This window comes from Myxocyprinus asiaticus, chromosome 33 (assembly GCF_019703515.2).
Source record: "Myxocyprinus asiaticus isolate MX2 ecotype Aquarium Trade chromosome 33, UBuf_Myxa_2, whole genome shotgun sequence".
NCBI classification, from domain to species: Eukaryota; Metazoa; Chordata; class Actinopteri; order Cypriniformes; family Catostomidae; genus Myxocyprinus; species Myxocyprinus asiaticus.
Window position 1 is genome coordinate 38939920 of NC_059376.1, and position 19346 is coordinate 38959265.

Genomic DNA, 19346 nt, shown 5'->3' on the forward strand with positions numbered 1-19346 from the left:
TCTATTCAGCTGTCTGTCTATCTATGAATCTGTCTCTCTGTCTATCAATCTATCTGCCTATTCAGCTTTTCTGTCTGTCTATTTATCTGTCTGTCTGTCTGTCTATCCATCCATCTGTCTATCTATCCAGCTGTCTGTCTGTCTGTCTATCTATCTATCTAAATGTTTGTCTGTTTTTATTCAGCTTTCTGTCTAACTGTTCAGCTGTCTGTCAGTCTTTCTATTTAGCTTTCTGTCTGTCTATATATCTGTCTGTCTGTCCATCCGTCTGTCTGTCTATTTAATTGTCTGTTGTCTATCTATCTATCTATCTATCTATCTAAATGTTTGTCTGTTTTTATTCAGCTTTCTGTCTATCTAACTGTTCAGCTGTCTGTCTGTCAGTCTTTCTATTTAGCTTTCTGTCTGTGTCTATCTATTCAGCTGTCTGTCTGTCTATGAATCTGTCTCTCTGTCTATCAATCTATCTATTCAGCTTTTCTGTCTGTCTATATATCTGTCTGTCTGTCCATCCGTCTGTCTGTCTATTTAATTGTCTGTTGTCTATCTATCTATCTAAATGTTTGTCTGTTTTTATTCAGCTTTCTGTCTATCTAACTGTTCAGCTGTCTGTCTGTCAGTCTTTCTATTTACCTTTCTGTCTGTCTGTCTATCTATTCAGCTGTCTGTCTATCTATGAATCTGTCTCTCTGTCTATCAATCTGTCTATCTATTCAGCTTTTCTGTCTGTCTATATATCTGTCTGTCTGTCTGTCCATCCGTCTGTCTATCTATCCAGCTGTCTGTCTATTTAATTGTCTGTTGTCTATCTATCTATCTATCTATCTATCTATCTATCTATCTATCTATCCAGATGTCTGTCTATCTATCTATCTATCTATCTATCTATCTATCTATCTATCTATCTATCTATCTATCCAGATGTCTGTCTATCTATTTATCTATCTATATATTTATTTATCTATCTATCTGTCTGCCTGTCTATCTATTCAACTCCCTATCTATCTATCTATCTATCTATCTATCCAGATGTCTGTCTGTCTATCTATCTATCTATCTATCTATCCAGATGTCTGTCTATCTATCTATCTATCTATCTATCTATCTATCTATCCAGATGTCTGTCTATCTATTTATCTATCTATATATTTATTTATCTATCTATCTATCTGTCTGCCTGTCTATCTATTCAACTCCCTATCTATCTATCTATCTATCTATCCAGCTGTCTGTCTGTCTGTCTGTCTATCTATCTATCTATCTGTCTGTCTGTTCAGCTTTCTGTCTGTCTATGAATCTGTCTCTCTGTCTATCAATCTATCTATTCAGCTTTTCTGTCTGTCTATCTGTCTGTCTGTCTGTCTGTCCATCCGTCTGTCTATCCAGCTGTCTGTCTATTTAATTGTCTGTTGTCTATCTATCTATCTATCTATCTATCCAGATGTCTGTCTATTTATCTATCTATCTATCTATCTATCTGTCTGCCTGTCTATCTATTCAACTCCCTATCTATCTATCTATCTATCTATCTATCTATCTATCTATCTATCTGTCTGTCTGTCTGTCTGTCTGACTATCTATCTATCCAGCTGTTTGTCTGTCTATTCAGCTGTCTGTCTGTCTGCCTGTCTATCTATTCAGCTGTCTTTCTGTCCATGTCTGTCTATCAGTCTGTCTGTCTGTCTATCTGTCTATCCATTCATAAATACATCTTTAAATGACATAAAAGACTGTATCTGAACAAAAACACTTTATTAAAAACAGACTTTTTACAATTGTGGTTCTTTTTTGTTTTCAATGTAGATGAATTGGGGGGGGGGGGAGCAAATTATATACAATTTGGAAAGGGTTCTTCCAAAAGTGATAAAACAGGGAAGCAGGGAAACAGCAGTTAAAGAACAAGGGGAAGTCTTTTTTTTTTTTTTTAGCAAATAGTTTTAGATAAGGAATTTTTAAATGAAACTTGGGAATACAACCACCAAAAGTATCTGAAACATGGAGGAAACATTTTCAAACAGTGTTAGCATTTGGTACCATGATGTAGAAGCAAAATAGATATTACAAACTTCATTGGTTTTATTTGCCTTAAGTGTTATCATTTTAAATCATCAATTATTATTAAGTTATTTCTCTTTAATCAAAAATAAAAGGGTGTTATCCCTCCTATGGTATCCATTATCATTTAGATCTTTATTTGTTATCAATAGAAATAATCATATTTCACATAAGATTTTTTTACATAGATGACCTCAAATGTCTTCAGCAAGGTTTCACAAGCATCATAAACATTCATTAACCTTCTCACAGGTCACCTGTGTTTTAAAAAAAAAAAAAAATCTATCAGTGACACTCCCATGCATTAGTGGTGTTGATTTCAAAATGGACAGACCACAATCAAAGCAGCTTTCAGTGTAGTCCTGAGACAAGCATGGCAGCATTTTGGTGACAAAGTTAGAGCTCTATGTCCAACTTCTGAGAAAGTTCAGATTGCTTCAGTTAGTTCAACTGTCAGAGCAATATTACATATATATTCATTGTGATGGCATCTGACATGTAGAAGCGTTTCAAGACCTACATCAAGTTACCTACAGAATGTTGTCAATGATTCAATGACAATACAAAAAACTGAAATTATTGGGCAATAGATGGTTCTTAGAAGGAATTAAGAAGAATTAAAAGATACCTGCATGCACTGGTATTGCAAGGCTTTTTCAAAAGCTAGCATGAACACTTTAAAAAACATATTATACAGTACATTTACAGTAGTAGAGTGGATTAGCCAGCAATTCCTCCCCTTGGTTGTTTACATTGTAGTTTTTAAAGGGGCAGTGCACCCAAAAATAAAATTCTGTCGTCATTTACTCACCCTCGTGTTGTTCCAAATTCATATAACTTACTTTCTTCCAAAGACCACAGAAGGAGATGTTAAGCAGAACATTAGTCTCAGTCACCTTTCACTTGCATCTTTTTTCCATTGTAAGTGAATGGTGACTGAGGCTGCCTAACATGTCCTTTTGTGTACCAAGAGTCACATGCATTAGAAACAACATAAGGGTGAATAAATGATGATAGAATTTCTTTTTTGAGTGCACTGTCCCTTTAAGTTCTAACCTAAAGAGCAAGTAAAATGTCATGGTATTTCATATGCAGGAGCATAATTCTCTGTTTAAACTGGCTGTGATAAATACACACTGTGATAAATCATTGTTCCCAAATGGAGCTTAAAGTAAAGTCTTCCCCGCCGCTTGTATTTGCTAGGCACAATGGTCAAAGGTTGGCATCCTGGCATAAGTAGGCTAAGCCACATTCTGACTATCACAATTCATCAAATAAATTAAATTCTAAATGTGATGCTGCAGAAAAAAAATTGCTCATCTTGGCAAGGTTCCAATTTGATTAATTAATCCTTTTTCATTTCATTCAACCTAATTATAGAGCAATACAGTAAATATTGACATCTGCAGTCAGTCCGATAGGAAAAACAATGTACATCTGCAATTAAGATGGTACACACAAGAAGCTGGTTTTTCTTGTGACAAGCACTGCACCTGGCAGGCCGTTTTGCATACATCTGTGGTGGGTGCTGCATGCTGTTGATTTGTAAGGATCCAGAACCCTTTGAAAACAAGTGATGGGGTTCCTCCTAGTGGTCATTGTTATACATAGTTCCTGACAGTTTCAGTTCTCTTTCCTATATAAACCACTGTCATAGGTGCCTACATCATTCTCATTCCCTTCCCCATGAAGATCTTTGGAAGCAATCCTCAGCAAGACTCGTAAGTGGTCACTTAACAGTTCATCAGCCGAGCCGTTCAGCTACGTCACAGAACACGGCTGTTCTTTTTGCGAGTATATTCACTGTCAAAGTTAATATATTTTCTGCTGTATTATATTGTTTTCTCCGAGTTCTGAGGCGTTATAGCTTCTACCTCTACGGCAAGAGGATTAACACAACATTAAGTGGCACATTTTGGTGAACTGCTTCTGTGTTCTTGAATTCAGGTTCTGTCATGGCAACTGCGAGCTCACCGAGTGGCGGAACGAAGGGGAAGGATCCCTCCTATCCATGCGCTTGTGGATCTATGATCTTGCCGAAGGATTCTCACCTGCTATGTATCGCCTGTCTGGGGGTCAGGCATGCAAAGGCCGCACTCGCTAATCTTGAGTGTTTCCCGCATTGTTCCCATTTCATACAATTATTATTTCGTAATAATGAGGATTCCTATTTTAATCTGCCGCCAGCGTAGAAAGACCCCCCACTCCAGCTGCAAGGAGCTGTCCATTGACTGGCCATCACAGCAGACTGACCAGGGTACAGAGAGGGATCTGTATGACGGCAAACAGCTGCCATCTCGTGCTGCCCCGGTAAAGCAATTTATTCCAGCCGTCCCAACGTGTGTCGCGGAGATGCGTTGGTTTTGGGACAAACATTTTTCGCACAGAGTGCCTGTTAAAGGTTACTCTACACTGGATGTGCATGAAATGGAGGATCTGGGGATGTCCAGCTCCCCTCCAGTTGAGGCATCAGTGGTGAATCACCTTCACCACAATCGTCTGGCATTTTAATTTTTTTTGTCTACTGCTGCTTCATTGCTGGGACAGAGGAGAGATTGTTGGCCTCCATTTACCAAAAGATCTACCGATCTTCAGCCCTATCTGTAAGGGCTCTTAACGCCACCTCGCTCCTCACAGCATATCAGACCGAGTTGATGGGCTGACAAATTGATGCTGGAGCTCTGGATGTGGCGTTGTGGGAAGAACTCTCAACCTATGTATGTCAAGAGGGGCCGTCCAGAGCTGAGGCCACAGCATGGGTCTCGCCATTGTGGGTGAACTGACTATTTGGCTCGGTCTGTCTGGCCTGTCTGAGAGGGAGAAGACAGATTTCCCCAGTGGATCCGAAAGCCCTTTTCGGGGCTACAGTGTCCACAATGCGGCAGCAGTTTAATTTGAGGAAAAAGGATGGGAAAGCATTCAAGACCTGCTGTAACAGTTCGGGAAAGGAGGATGCGGAAACCGGAGTAACAAACAAGGCTTTAATCAACATAAAACTCAGAACCGGAACACAATGACACATCGACAAACACACACACACACACACACACACACACACACACACACACAATCACACAGAGAGAGAGTGGCCGCATGCATTTCTCTGTTTCTCTGACACTGTTTCCGTCATGGGATCTGTTCGTGGTCCTGAACGCACTTTCTCAGCCTCCCATTGAGCCAGTTGAAAGTATAGAATTAAAGCTCCTTTCATTAAAGGCAGCTTTATTATTGGCCTTAACAACAGCAAAGCAGGTTAGTGAACATGTTTTGTCAGTTCATCACTCTTGTATGCACTTTATGGTGGATTTATCTAGAGTGTCTCTTAAAACGAATCCAGCCTTTGTGCCTATGCGCTCAGCTGTAAGCCGTGGATTTGCTAACTTTTCCTCACCAGAGGACTAGCAGCTTCACTGTTTGTGTCCAGTTCGTACTCTACATTTGTACATGGAAAGAATGAAGGCATTGTGGAAGAGTAATCAGCTTTTTGTTTCTTGGGCTGATTCTTGTAAGGGCAGACCCATATCATGACAGCACCTATCTCACTGGGTAGTAGAGGCTATTATATTAAGTTATAATAGTCTGGGGCTGCGATATCCGGAGGGCTTGAGAGCTCATTGTACCAGAGGCATGGCTACCTTGTGGGCACTGTTTAAAGGCATTTCAGTCCAGGACATTTGTGCAACTGCAAGTTAGGCATCGCCTCACAATTTTGTCCGATTTTACAGACTGGATGTCACAGAGCCGTCATTGGCTCATTCAGTCCTTGGTGTGGGTAGTCAATCTGCAGATGTGTAAACCCCCCCCAATTTTCTTTACAAATTGATTGGGTGGGTGTACATTGGACATTACAAGTCGGTTGACTGTCTGCTTCGGACAGCATATCTGCAATATGGGAGTTGGCTATATCCCATAGGGAGATACCAAACTAATGTTAGAAAGAGAATTTTAGGTTACTCACGTAACCCTGGTTCTCTGATAACAGGAGTGAGGTATCTTACCACACTTCCCTCCTTGCAGTTGCATGGAGAACAGATATGCGGAGAATGAAGAAGGCACCTATGACAGTGGTTTATATAGGGAGGTGGGACTCCCTCATCACTGCTGTGACTGGTCTGTCAACTGACAGACTGGGTGTTATTGGTGCTTCCAGGATTGGTCACACCCGAGGCGTTACCCATAGTGAGATACCTCACTCCAGTTATCAGAGAACTAGGGTTATGTGAGTAACCTCAAGTTCTTGCTCCATGTGTGCAGAAACTAGAAAATTTTAAACAAGTCATAATTAAGTCATTAATACTTAAGCTATATTTTCTTTGTCATTGTGTGTAGTAATACTGGTATATAGTAACAGCCTAAGGATATAAAAACATAATCATAAATATGAGATGATGTCGTTTGAGATGCAGTGACCTTTGTGCCATTCTTAATTTAAATGGATAGTTCACCCAAAACAAAAAAGTTCTCTCATCATTTACCCACCCTCATGCCATTCTAGATGTATATGACTTTCTTTTTTCTGCTGAACACAAACGAAGATTTTTAGTTGAATATTTCAGCTCTTTAGGTCCATACAATGCAAGTGAATGGTGATCAGACCTCCAAAAGCTCTGAAAAGTAGATAAAGGCACCATAGAAGTAATCCATAAGACTGCTGTGGTTTAATCAAAGTCTTCTGAAGCAATCTAGTTGGTTTTGGGTGAGAACAGACCAAAATGTAACTCCTTTTTCACTATAAATCTTGCAAGCAGTCTCCTTGGCGATCATGATTTCAAGCTCAGTTACACTTCCTACAGTGCCATCTAGCGCTTTGCGCATACGTCAAGCACTAGGAAGTGCAATCGAGCTTGAAATCATGATCGTGCCTAGAGACTGCAATGACAGCATGTACAGTGGAAAAGGAATCATATTTTGGTCTGTTCTCACCCAAAACCAACTGCATCGCTTCAGAAGACATTGATTAAACCACTGGAGTCTTATGAATTATTTTATGCTGCCTTTATCTACTATTTGGAGTTCTGGTCACCATTTACTTGCATTGTATGGACCTACAGAGCTGAGATATTCTTCTAAAAATCTTCAGTTGTGTTCTGTAGAGGAAAGAAAGTCATCCACATCTGGGATGGCATGAGAGTGAGTAAATGATGAGCGAATTTTCATTTTTGAATGGACTATTCCGTATATCACCCTGAACGAGCACATTTAAGCTTTTCCACATGGTTCAAATTTAGTCATAAAGACGGAATTATACATTTAATGAAAAACACGGACTCTATAACAGTCCGTCAAAGTTTGACATTTAGCTTGGTTTCCTTTTTAAATTGCTACTCTGTAAGTCAAAAACAAGAATCAAGTTATCTATTCTGTCGTAACACAATCCTTTTGATTGTAATTTGCATAGAAATGTGTACTTATTTATAAATGCATCCTGATTTTTTTTCAAAGGACCTTAGAGGGACAGTGCACCCAAACATTTCATTTGACTTTCTTTCATCCATGGAACACAAAAGGAGATGTTAGGTCAGAGACTATTTATCTCAAGATGGAGCACATGTATTAAAATGAATGGGAGATATTTGGAACACCCAATATGGGGGATGTAGAAAAGGAAGTCCCGCCTCACAGGTAAAAGATCCAATCACCTGTCAATCAACTTGAGAACGCGCATGCGCATTAGCTGGACCAGCCTGAAAAACAATGTTGTTTTCCTTGCTCTGAGCTAAAGAAGCACAATTTATGATACCATTGTTGTCAGATCTTACAGCTGATTTGAAAAATGTTATGTGATCATAATTTCGACCAACCGTTTTGGAGATTTTGGTGTTTCCCCATTCAGTTAGACACAGCAGCCTCAGTCACAATTAACTTTCATTGCATCATACATTGAAAGTGAAGGGCTACACAAACAATCTCCCTTTGTTTCACAGAAGAAATAAAGTCATATGGGTTTGGAATGACATGAGGTTGAGTAACTGATGACAGAATTTTTTTGGGGGGTGAACATTCTCTTTAAGTGTCCAGTGCTACTTTTGCAAGGAATAGTTCACCCAAAAAATGAAAATTTGCTGATAATTTACTCACCCTCAGGCCATCCAAGATGTATCTGAGTTTCTTTCTTCATCAAAACAGAATTTAAGACTTTTAGGATTTCATGTCAGGCCTCCTCCTCTAAACAATGCAAGTGAATGTCCTCCATTTTTTGACGGTCCAAAATGCATATTTAGGGTGCATCAAAATAATACACATATACAAAACAAACAAAACAATACTTATATACTTTTTAACTACAAATGTTCGCTTCCGTACATCTCTGTGACTGCCTTCATGAGAGGGATGACGTAAGCTCATTGGTAAGGTCACGCGTCACGTGGAGGAGGAGTCAGGAAGCGCGTCAGTGTTTACATCGTTTTTTTTATTTTTTATTATTATTTGGAAATAATTTTTTTAATTTATATTGTTTTGAAATTGTTTTGGGCTGTTTTGATTTGTGAACGGCACAAGTTTCTCTTGTAAACAATGACGCGCTTCCTGACTCCTCCTCCACGTGACGCTTGACCTCACCAGCGAGTTTACATCATCCCTCTCATGAGCGCAGTCGCAGAGATGTATGGAAGCGAACATTTGTAGTTAAAAAGTATATAAGTATTGTTTTGTTTCTAAAAATAATCAATCGTTTGGGTTCAGAAAACTTTATTTGTCAACTGGAGTCATGTGTATTATTTTGATGCACCCTAAATATGCATTTTGGACCGTCAAAAAATGGAGGATATTCACTTGCATTGTTTAGAGGAAGAGGCCTGAAATGAAATCCTAAAAGTCTTAAATTCTGTTTTGATGAAGAAAGAAACTCGGATACATCTTGGATGGCCTGAGGGTGAGTAAATTATCAGCAAATTTTCATTTTTGGGTGAACTATTCCTTTTACAACCAAAAATGGATTCTCATGAAAAACGAGAACTCTTTGTATACAGTTTTGTGCACATTAATCAAGGAAATAGTGCCACAGAATACAATAGTGCCATGAAAATAAATAAAACAGAAATTTATTCCCATTTTGTACTAATGAAAATATACTGTCATATTATGTGTGGCTTGTATCATTTTTTGGCATATCTCTGCCATAGCTTGCTTTTACTTTGATTGATAAGAAGGGTAATTTACTGAATTATATAGTATGTTAGTATGTCTACAGGAACTCAGAGATGAGCTTGATTTCATGCTGCAGAAGGATCTTGACCACAAGTGTCTCAATTCTGAGCATATCAAGAATACTGTTTTTTTCTGTCAAAATTATTTCATTCTGACTGTTGAATCTATGTGAAAGGAAGCAAAAAATTCTGACGTCATTCCATACACACATAAGCTGGTGTTTGCTTTAGTCTCTTTGTGTTTGCATGAGATGTACGCAAGAGTAAGTTTGTTTGTTTGCATGTCAGACCAGCGTGCCTGGCGTGGGTCTGTCATTACTGGTCTCTTTAAGTGTCATATCCTGCATTTTAGAAGGAAAGGTGTCTTGGTACAAAGAGAGCTCCACCGACCTATACGGAACAAGAAAAAAGAGGCATCAAAATCAATGAGGTGTGATATCCTACATACACAAAAAATAAATCGATGTACAAAACAACTAACATGGTCCGTAGCTGTGTTTCCATCTATTTTGGGATATTGCATAAAAACTGCTGAATGGAAACACCAAGATGAAAATAAAATCTCCAAAATGCGCATAAAGAATTTATACGCTTTCTTGAGGTGGATGCATTTTTTTATTCTGTAAGAGGACATGCACATAAACTATGATGAAAACACATTTATCAAATATATTTCTACAGAATTTCTACAAGAAAATATAGATGCGCAACAAAGAAATTCTGTGTTTTTGCCTCAACAAGCCCTGGGAATACATAGTTCTTTGGCTCCAGAGGAACATCAACATTTTGGAATACACTACTTGCATGCAAATCCTGATTTACGGTTCACATCAACAAGGACATCTTTAGAGATGTGTCACCTGCAACATACAGAATGCAGATTTTAATTTAATTGATCTGTAATTACCTGCCGTGTAGAGGATGCCCATGAAACGTTGCTGAGTGGGGCAGCTGTGGATAGGGTGTGTCTCCTTGAAAGGACTGTGGCTGGTGTTTGAGGGGTGGGTGAGGGTGCGAGTTGTGCATAGAGGACGTTGTACGTCTGCGATGAGTCTGTGTTCCCTCTTTGCCCTTCACTCCATTGGCTGTCTGCCCCAGTGCATTGCGCAGATACCAGTCTCTCAACCCCTCCAGCGCCAGTGCCTTGTGCAGGCTGCGTGTGGGGTCATCAGGGGTTGTTGGGGCGGATGACTCAAAGGGATATTGGGGCGGTCTGTGGGGGTGGTCCATCGGCTGTTTATGCATTGCATTAATGGCTGTAGAAAAAAAGAAAACAGACAACAGACAAATCAACCAACTTGATGAACAATATCCATTGAATTATTCTACTAGACAACACAATCTCTTATTTATCTCTCTAAATTCCTAAATGTCTCTCTACTGACCTATTTCTTCAGGCACTTTAAAGTTTAAACTACTTCTCTAGTCTTCACTTCTATTCCTTTTTAGCATAATTTACTGTGGGAACATTTCTAAAGGTACACTTAACAGACCTTATAATTAATTATATAACTGCATATTAAAATATAATTATATTAATTATTAAGGATGTCGATTAAACTAGTTAATTACATGCGATTATTTATATATATATATATATATATATATATATATATATATATATATATATATATATATAATTAATATATATTATGAAATTAATCATGTCCCCTCTGGAAGCACACAAATTCTGTAATAAGGAATTTATTACTTTTATTTATTAAATAGAATGCATCCTGTGAGAACAGCCCTGTCTTCCTAGGACAGGTTGATAAACTCATTGCAAAATGGATTGCTGTGGACTGTAGGCCAGTATACTGTATACTGTACTATAAGTTCAATGGTATGGAAATAAAACAAACAATGTACTGACTTATGGAGCAACTTTTTGTATTGTCTAATAAATGCTTTACTCCCCTGCCACAATAACGTAATGTCTTTAAATTATCTGAATTATTATGTTTATAACCTATATTTGGGTTAGTGCCAGCTCTCAGTTTCGGGGCCACTATTTTTCTGTGAAGCTGCTTTGGAACAATTTGTATTGAAAAAGTGCTATACAAATTAAATTGAATTGAATTCAAATTCAACTGTACCATTGGACGTGTTGGTCTCCGTATATGCAGAGAGTACGATGGACTCTTGCTGGTGCTGTTGTGCGGGCACAAATGGGCCACAGGATTTTGTGCGGGTCACTTTGACCCTCCGTGGCTCCCCAGGCTTGCCTCTCAGCATCAGGGGGCTGTACGCCGGAGGACCAGTGCCCAGGATAAATTGTTGCGATTGGGGAAAGCCATTCCTGTAGGGCGGGGGCGGAGCATTGGAACCCTCGGGCCACGGCTGGGTTTTTACACCATTTTGAACCTGCAGTCTTTGTTGTTGCTGCGCCTGCATCTTCTGTTGTTTTCCCCAGACATAATCCATGAGAATTTCACTGTAACCGACATCTCCATTCGTGCCTTGACCTACCACACCCGAGCGAACGCGACTCAGTTCGGTGTGTCTGTTTACCTGGTGGTCAGGGCTGTTCCACTGTGCCTGTTTTAAAGTAGTGACCAAGAGTGCTTCCGAGCTCTTGTATGGTCCATTGCGCGCAGGCATGCCTGACCTTTGACTTCCCTCCTCTGCTACAGTGGCATTACGGTTGAGTAGCGTCTCCGAGCTGTTGCTGCGCCGAGTCTGAGAGCTGTGTGGGCCACCTCCCTGTTCGTAGGACCCTGAGGAGGAAACCTCCTGAGACTGTAAAGGCACCAGCTGTGGCGCCTCAGGATTGTCTGACCACTGCTTTACAGCAGCAGTGCCACCTGATAATTCTGACCTACAAAAATAATAAAAATAATTGCATAAATAATAATTGCAAATAAATGTCAAAACTGGCTGGGTGGGTCAGTAAATAAAACAATAGGTTACTATTCATAACCCCGGTTCTCTGAAACATCGAGTGGAGAGATCCACCTATGGGAAGGGCACTCATACCTGACCTCTGCAGAAGCATCCAATTGAACCAAGTCTGGCTAGACAGACAGAAGCACGTGTCCTATGGCAGGTAAGGCCCTCCCTTAAACTCAGTGAGAGGCCGAAATGAAGGACTGTGAATTTTTATCATATGCCCTTATAGGCGAAACGAAGACATTTCCTGTGCGGGGAATAGATGCTTATATGGAAAAAAGCATCTTTCAGATCGTCTGATGTGAACCAGTCATTCTGATGAATTGAGCAAGAAAGGGTGCCGTGCATTAACATTCTGAAATTGTATTTCCTCAAATGTTTGTTCAACACTCTGAGATCCAGAAAAGGACAAAGAGAGCTGTCTTTCTTTGGAACTAGGAAATAACAGAAGTAAAACCCCTGATGGCATAGATCCGGGGGTATCACCTGAATCTCCCCCTTCCCGAGGAAGGAGGAGATTTCTTCCTTCAGAAATTGAGCAGCGCTTTCTTCTTTGTGAGAGGAGATAACGCCGCCAAAACGCGTGGGTTTCTTGGCAAACTGTACCCATGCATTATAGTTCGAAACTCCCACTCGGGAGCCGACACAGCCTGCCAAGCTGTTATATGACTCGCAAGTGTCCCCACATGAACCAAGGAAACGCTTATAGCTGCGTTTGTGCCCGGTTTGCTCATATGTGATGCAATGCCACAATCTAGTGGACAACTTAGGGGTGATATGTGGGTCCATGTGACGTGAGATGTTCTCTCTCGGTTACGAATTCATTTGATTCATTTGATTTTTTGGATTTATTTGTGTTTTGGGAAACACAGGGGCCGAAGTTTATTGAATGAGTCAGAGAAATGTGATGGGGGCGGTGTGGTGACACTGCTTGTGTACTTTTTCTCACTATAACCCCCTCCAGTGCAGGGAGGCTTCCCAACATGAGCTGGACGGGGGAATTTGTCATTGAAAACACAGGGTGGGCACCCACTGGTAGGGGGAGCTCTCCCCTCCAAGAGAAAACCTCCTTTTTTAAATGGGTGAACTAGGAGGGCAGGACTGGAGTCCGGGGGGCTGGCGGCACGCGAACATGGACTCAAAGCCCCCTGTGGCCATGCATCAGGCCAGCTGATTCCATTTGGAGTCAGAGGGGGTAGGGTTGGGGTTTTTCTTGCCCATGGCAAAATACGTTCTCCCTCAGGGCTTGGCAGAGGGAAGGTTACTCTGCTGAGGCGGTGGTTTGCTGTGGGCTTTTGCCTTGCCTGAATGTTGGAAATGATGCCCCATGACAGGGGGGTTGGGTGGCTGTGGGGGGGGCACCTTGCGCGGCACCGCTTTCCTAGGAAGGCATAATTTGAAGGATTCGTCCTCCTTTTTCTTATCATCACAGCGCTGTTGCATCAAAGCAACGGCAGTGCCAAAAAGAGCCTGACTGGGCTCTACCGGGGCACCTGCAATGAGCCACTTCTCGCTGTCAGGGAGGTCCAACAGATTAAGTCAGAGCGCATGTTCTCCAACCACCTAAAGAGCCATAGAACGCCCGCAGGCTTGGACGACCTGAAGGGCATTACGGAGGACGAGGTCATTTACCGTAACGATCTCCTTCCATAGAGAGGGCGAGGGAGACCCTTTCTCTAATTGATGCCCATGTTGACCAAGAGATCAGCCTGGTATGCAAAGAGGAGGGAGGAAATGTTGAGGGCCCTGACAGCCAAGGCCGAGGCTTTATAAGAGGCCTGGTGAATGGAGCCGGAAACATTTTCTATTTTGCTGGGGAGAGCAGGCTTGGGGGGGCCAAGCAGGCCGCATTGGGAGAGGTTAAGGTGCCACCTTGAGCCTCCGGAGTTTTTTGGGGAGCACCAGGCAGTGGCTACAATTTTTGGGGAATTCTAGAGCCTCCTCCATGTGTTTGAGTTCCATGCAAACGACACAGAAAGGATGAGGACACCATACGCAGCCGGGCAGGCACGTGATTGGTTGTCCCCGGGGGTAGCTATGGGTTTAGAAAGCGCCATAGTGGATAAAAACTCAATAAATCCGTGGCGGGCAGCCATGGAGCAGGGGAAAAAGGTGAGGGGGAAAGGTAGGCAGCCTGAGTAGTAGAAAGTGAGCATGGGTGGCTTGCAGCAAATAAAACACAGCTAAGCTGGCAGAAGCAAGACAGTCACATCTGGCGGAGGCTGATCTTAACGATGTGTCCTCCTGTAGACAAATAGTGAAAGTCCAATAATCCAACCGAGCTGAGAGTGAAAAACTGAGGTCACGAGAATCGAATGTCAACCGAGGAACATCAGCGCGTGCAGGTACTTATATGCACCCAGGTAAGGGGCAGGTCTTACCTGGCAAAGGACATGCGCTTCTGTCTGTCTAGCTGGACATGGTGCAATTGGATGCTTCTGCAGAGGTCAGGTACGGATGCCCTTCCCATAGGTGGATCTCAAACACGAGATGATGAACTTTTATTATGGGACAATATTTGCACCGTGGATCTGATTTTTAGGGGCATTTTAACCTTTATGATGGCATTTTAAAAAAACACAGCGTGTCACAATTTTATGTTAAATACTTTAATTTAATAAATGTATTAATATAAATTCCAAATTCATTTTGGTCATAATTCATCATATTTTGTGATAATTTGTATTGGGCTTAAAAATAAATATTAGAAAATATATCAGATGTTTCAAATAAAAGAGGAGGGAATTCATTATAGGCCATCTTTTCCCCATCATTTTGAATTTCAGGGTAATTTTGTCACTTTCAGTGGCATTTTTCCCACAAGCCCCCATTAATTTCTGACCCTGCTGTATATATCTCAATATTTTTTGACACTATTCCATATGTTTCTGTTCTGAAATTGCTTAAAAATATGTTTTTTGTTCCAATCTAAGGAACCATAATTTGGACCAAATAGCATTTGTTGCCAAGTAGCTGTAGAATAAAAATAAAATAACTAAAATACAGTATATAAAAAGTCAGGATTTCTACCTTTATTTTTACTAAATGAACACACAATTTTTTTTTTTTTTTTTCATATTTATCTATGATAAACTGAACTGGACAGCTCGAAACTGAAAAAAGAAGCACTATTAAAATATATCTGCCTTTAACTATAGCTTAAAATATATATCATTATTTATTTTTCCATATTTCATATGTGCTGTAACTTTCAATATGTTCAATCTGAAATGGCTAAAAAGGTTATTATTATTATTTCAATCAGAGAAACCATAATTCTTACCAAACAGCAATTGCCAAGTAATAATAATAAAAACTTTATTTTTATAGCACCTTTTAACAATTTACCACAAAGTACTTCACAAAACATAAAATCAAAACACACTCAGTAAAACAAAACACAATCATATAGTAGTAAAAGCAAGTCTACACAAATTAGTATTTAGACAAGACTTAAAAACAGACACAAAATCAGCAGATCTAATATCCCAGAGCAGGCTGTTCCATAATCGTGGGGCCTTCACTACAAAAGCTATATCACCTTTAGTTTGCATCTGGATCTTGGAACAGCCAAAAGTTCACGACAAGAAGATCTAAGAGGTCTAACTATTTCATAAGGTCTTAAAAATTCAGTTAAATAATCTGAGGCCAAACCATGTAATGCTTTATGTAATTAATAAAATCTTAAAATCGACACTAAAATGAACTGGTAACCAATGCAAAGAAGCTAAAACTGGAGTAATATAATTTTTAAGGCCTAGTTTGTGTCAAAAGTCTAGGTGCAGCTTTTTGCACTGATTGTAGCCGTGCTAAAGTGCGTTGATTAAAATTTCAAAATACAATCCTGAAGAACATTTAAATTTACCGACAAAAAACAACTGCAGGCCATCTGTATAGCAATGAAAATGAATGTTGTTCTTTCGAATCACACAACCATGCAGTAATATATAGTGAAAACAATACTGACCCTAATAGGGATCCTTGTGGAACACCACAATTAATTGTTTAAAATTAGGCTATGTTAAAAAATATAAGAAATAAAATCCACTAAAAATCAAGTTAAAAAACAATCAAGGGATAATATCTAAACCATCTGTCTATCACTAAATGAACTCAAGAAAGAAATACTTTTTTTTCATACTTATGTTTATCTACTAGGATCAGAAATTAAGGGGGGCTTGGGAGAAAAATGCCACAGAAAGGTAACAAAAATGCCTCCATCATTAAAAATGTTGCAGTAAAAAATGCCCTCATAATGAATTCCTGTTTTTTTTCCATAACATCTGATAAAGGTCTTAATATTCTATTATAGGCCTAGTTATGCATTTTTTCCTCTGTTATTGTTAAAGAACTGGTTAAATTTAAAATTATTTAACCTAATAGGATGACTCATAGTATATATTTTATATAGTTAGAAAAAATTGCTCTCGTAAAGGTACAAAATGCCCCTGAGATTTAAATGCAGAGGGCAAATATTGCCCCGTAATTGTAAAGTTAATTTCTGACACTGATATCTACCTATATAACAATGCATAGTAATAAACAGCAATATTTGTTTTTTACTAAAACATTTTTTGCAACACAAAATACCAAGCAGGGATTTTTATAGGTGCGCAAACAAATTTCTGAATCAGTGTTTTGAAAAGATTAATTGAATCGTTCTAAACTGATTCACAAAAATGCATCAGACTTCCCAAATATTTTAAATATGAGGTGTACAAAAAGAGGTTTAACACTCTCATTAAAATATAAAACATTAGCATAATGACATGGATGTAAAAAAAATAAAACATCACCAAATAATTAATTAACATTCACTATGTTGCTTTATTGTATTTGTCTGTGTTGTTGCCATGTTTGCGTAAATTATTTGGTGATTGTTATTGTTTCTGGAAGTACTTGATGTGCCTTTGATCGAGAGACTTGTAAGTCTGATGAAAAGCATGTAGCTTGAGACGTCACTTTTTTGTCTCTTGGTGAGCTTATTAAATAAATTTGGGAGCAACATTATACTGAATTTGGTGTGTGTGGTTTCATAGCTTAATTTTATTTTGCCAACAAAATCATCACAAATATATCGTAAAAATCCAATATATACTGCCAGCCCTAAACAACTTTGAAAAGTATTATGAATGTGACAACAAAGGAAAAAAACCCTGTATAAGTGAACCTCTTATTTAAGGAATCACACACAGTTCATAAGTCTATGTGCTTGCAGTGTCTCTGTGGCACAACAAGTTACTCTGTACATGTAATTGGATTGTGTAGGGAATAATGGGTCTTTACGCTCAACATTCAAGCGCATCCATTACTTTATTAAATAAGTAATTTAATCAATATGTTTGTGCCATTATCAATTCAGGGCTTTTTTAACTGTAATATAAACCATTAGCTAAGTGTCTCTTTGGCTCTGATAACAATGAACAGTGCCCCGAGTGATTGACTCAGCATTTGTGCTTGCTTGTGCATGCGTATGTTTGAAAACCTGATGTGGACTCCTGTTATTCCGTTCCGGGACAGGAGTGGAGTTGCTGGTACACTTCTACCTTCCAAATTGGACACACACCTTGGAAGAGAGTGACTGGGGCTGGGAGAGAAATAAAAGTGATTTTGCATTATATCATTGGATGCTGATTGGTTTTCATACTTGCTTAAATATTGTTTAGTAGCACAGTGCCTCTATTCTGGAATCAGCTTTTAAATACAAAATCACATCAACCATTTTTCCATCTAAATGACTTATCTGCAAGCCAGCTAATGAATGCTGATTCAGCTTTGGATCTAAATAAGGTGGAAAAACATCTGTTTCCACTTTCACAAACTGAGCATGGGAGGCATTTCTGCAGCGTGTACCTGGCTGAGCTGGCCACAGAGTTGCGGCGTTTTTTAATCTCGTAGTAAATCTCCAATGGGGAGAGTTTGCGAGAAAACCTGCTGTCTGGACTCCCCAAGACCAGCTGGGGTGACAGGCTGTCAGAGGTTTCTTCTGATAGAGAAAAAGAGACAGAGAGATAGAGTCTTACCAAAAAAGCATAATTTAAACATTTTGATGCACAGTTGCTGAAAAGGAGATCTACAGGTGCTGTGAGAGGAGTTTACTGGCTATAGAAGACATTTAGGATCTAGTGAACAAACAAATCAGTTACCTAAAATACTGAGAACAATTACAATAGCTGAGAATGCTTAAAAAATTTGACAAAAATTTGTCATGTTTCATTGATCTTTTCTCAGTCACACTTTACAATAAGGTTAATTCATTTAATAATTCATTAGTTAATAAATGATAACATTAACAAAATAGTTAGCATGAAGTATAAGTGAACAATACTTTTACAGTATGAACAATACTTTTACAGCAGGTTAATGTTATATGTACATATACTAATACATTATGTACATTAAAAGTTCACTGAAAACAATTATATGTTAGATTTACTTAAAGCTGCACTATGTAAGATTTTTTTTGGTTAAAAATGAACAAATTGCCATTATTGACTGAGTACATAAACAATCAGTGTTCAAAAAAATGTTCTTACCTTACCCCGACTTACTACGGTAAGCCTATAAAAATTATTTGTACTTTGAGCTGTCGGGTTCAGTTTGGCGCAAAATCGCTTGCTTGTGACATACATCCTTGTGTCATTACGTCATGTCCGTGAATATAGGAAAGAAGAGCCGGTCCCTGCGTCCAAAACAGCGTACTGTCACAGCATGTACTGTATTTGATGAGAAACGCACTTCTCGGCCGGTAAAACAGTACGCTCTTTAGGTAAACGAGAGGTAGTATGAATAGAATTCGGACATACTAACATCTGGGAACTTAAACATGGTCCTGTGACCAGAATATATGACATGACAACAACAACCATGAAAATAATCCACTCAAGTTCAGTTAAACAAGCGCCATTTAAGCACAATGAGCAACGTTCTTTCTGTATACAGCACTTACTGTTGAAAACAGCCTTCCGCCCCACGGTTCTCTACCATTTGTTTCTGGAGAGTGTTCAACCGATCCACACTTCGGATTCCCGCTGGAAATAGTAGGTCATCCGGGCATTTCTCACTTACTGTGTTATGAATACTATGGTTTCAGACATACTACTCCACTGGCATACTGTTTTTGGCATACTATATAGTAGGGAAGAATGGATATTCGGGCGCAGGGGGTGTCATGATAAATTGAGTCTGCCCGGTAAATCAAGTCCCCATATGACATCACAGCGATTCCATTGGCTCAAAGAGCTAGTATTGGGTACT

At 39.3% G+C, this 19346-nt stretch overlaps 1 protein-coding gene across 1 annotated transcript in view; it reads right to left on the bottom strand.

Moving 5' to 3' along the window:
* Nucleotides 1–8962: 8962 nt before the first annotated feature.
* LOC127424429 (coiled-coil domain-containing protein 120-like) overlaps nt 8963–19346 on the bottom strand; it is a 53495-nt gene continuing 43111 nt past the window's right edge. The window contains exons 11-15 of the mRNA XM_051669647.1: nt 17943–18075; nt 17575–17676; nt 11297–12018; nt 10108–10456; nt 8963–9590 (exon numbers count right to left, since the gene is read on the bottom strand). Of these exons, the coding sequence (XP_051525607.1) occupies nt 9485–9590; nt 10108–10456; nt 11297–12018; nt 17575–17676; nt 17943–18075 (1412 nt within the window). The 3' untranslated portion in view covers nt 8963–9484. The remainder of the gene's footprint in view (nt 9591–10107; nt 10457–11296; nt 12019–17574; nt 17677–17942; nt 18076–19346) is intronic.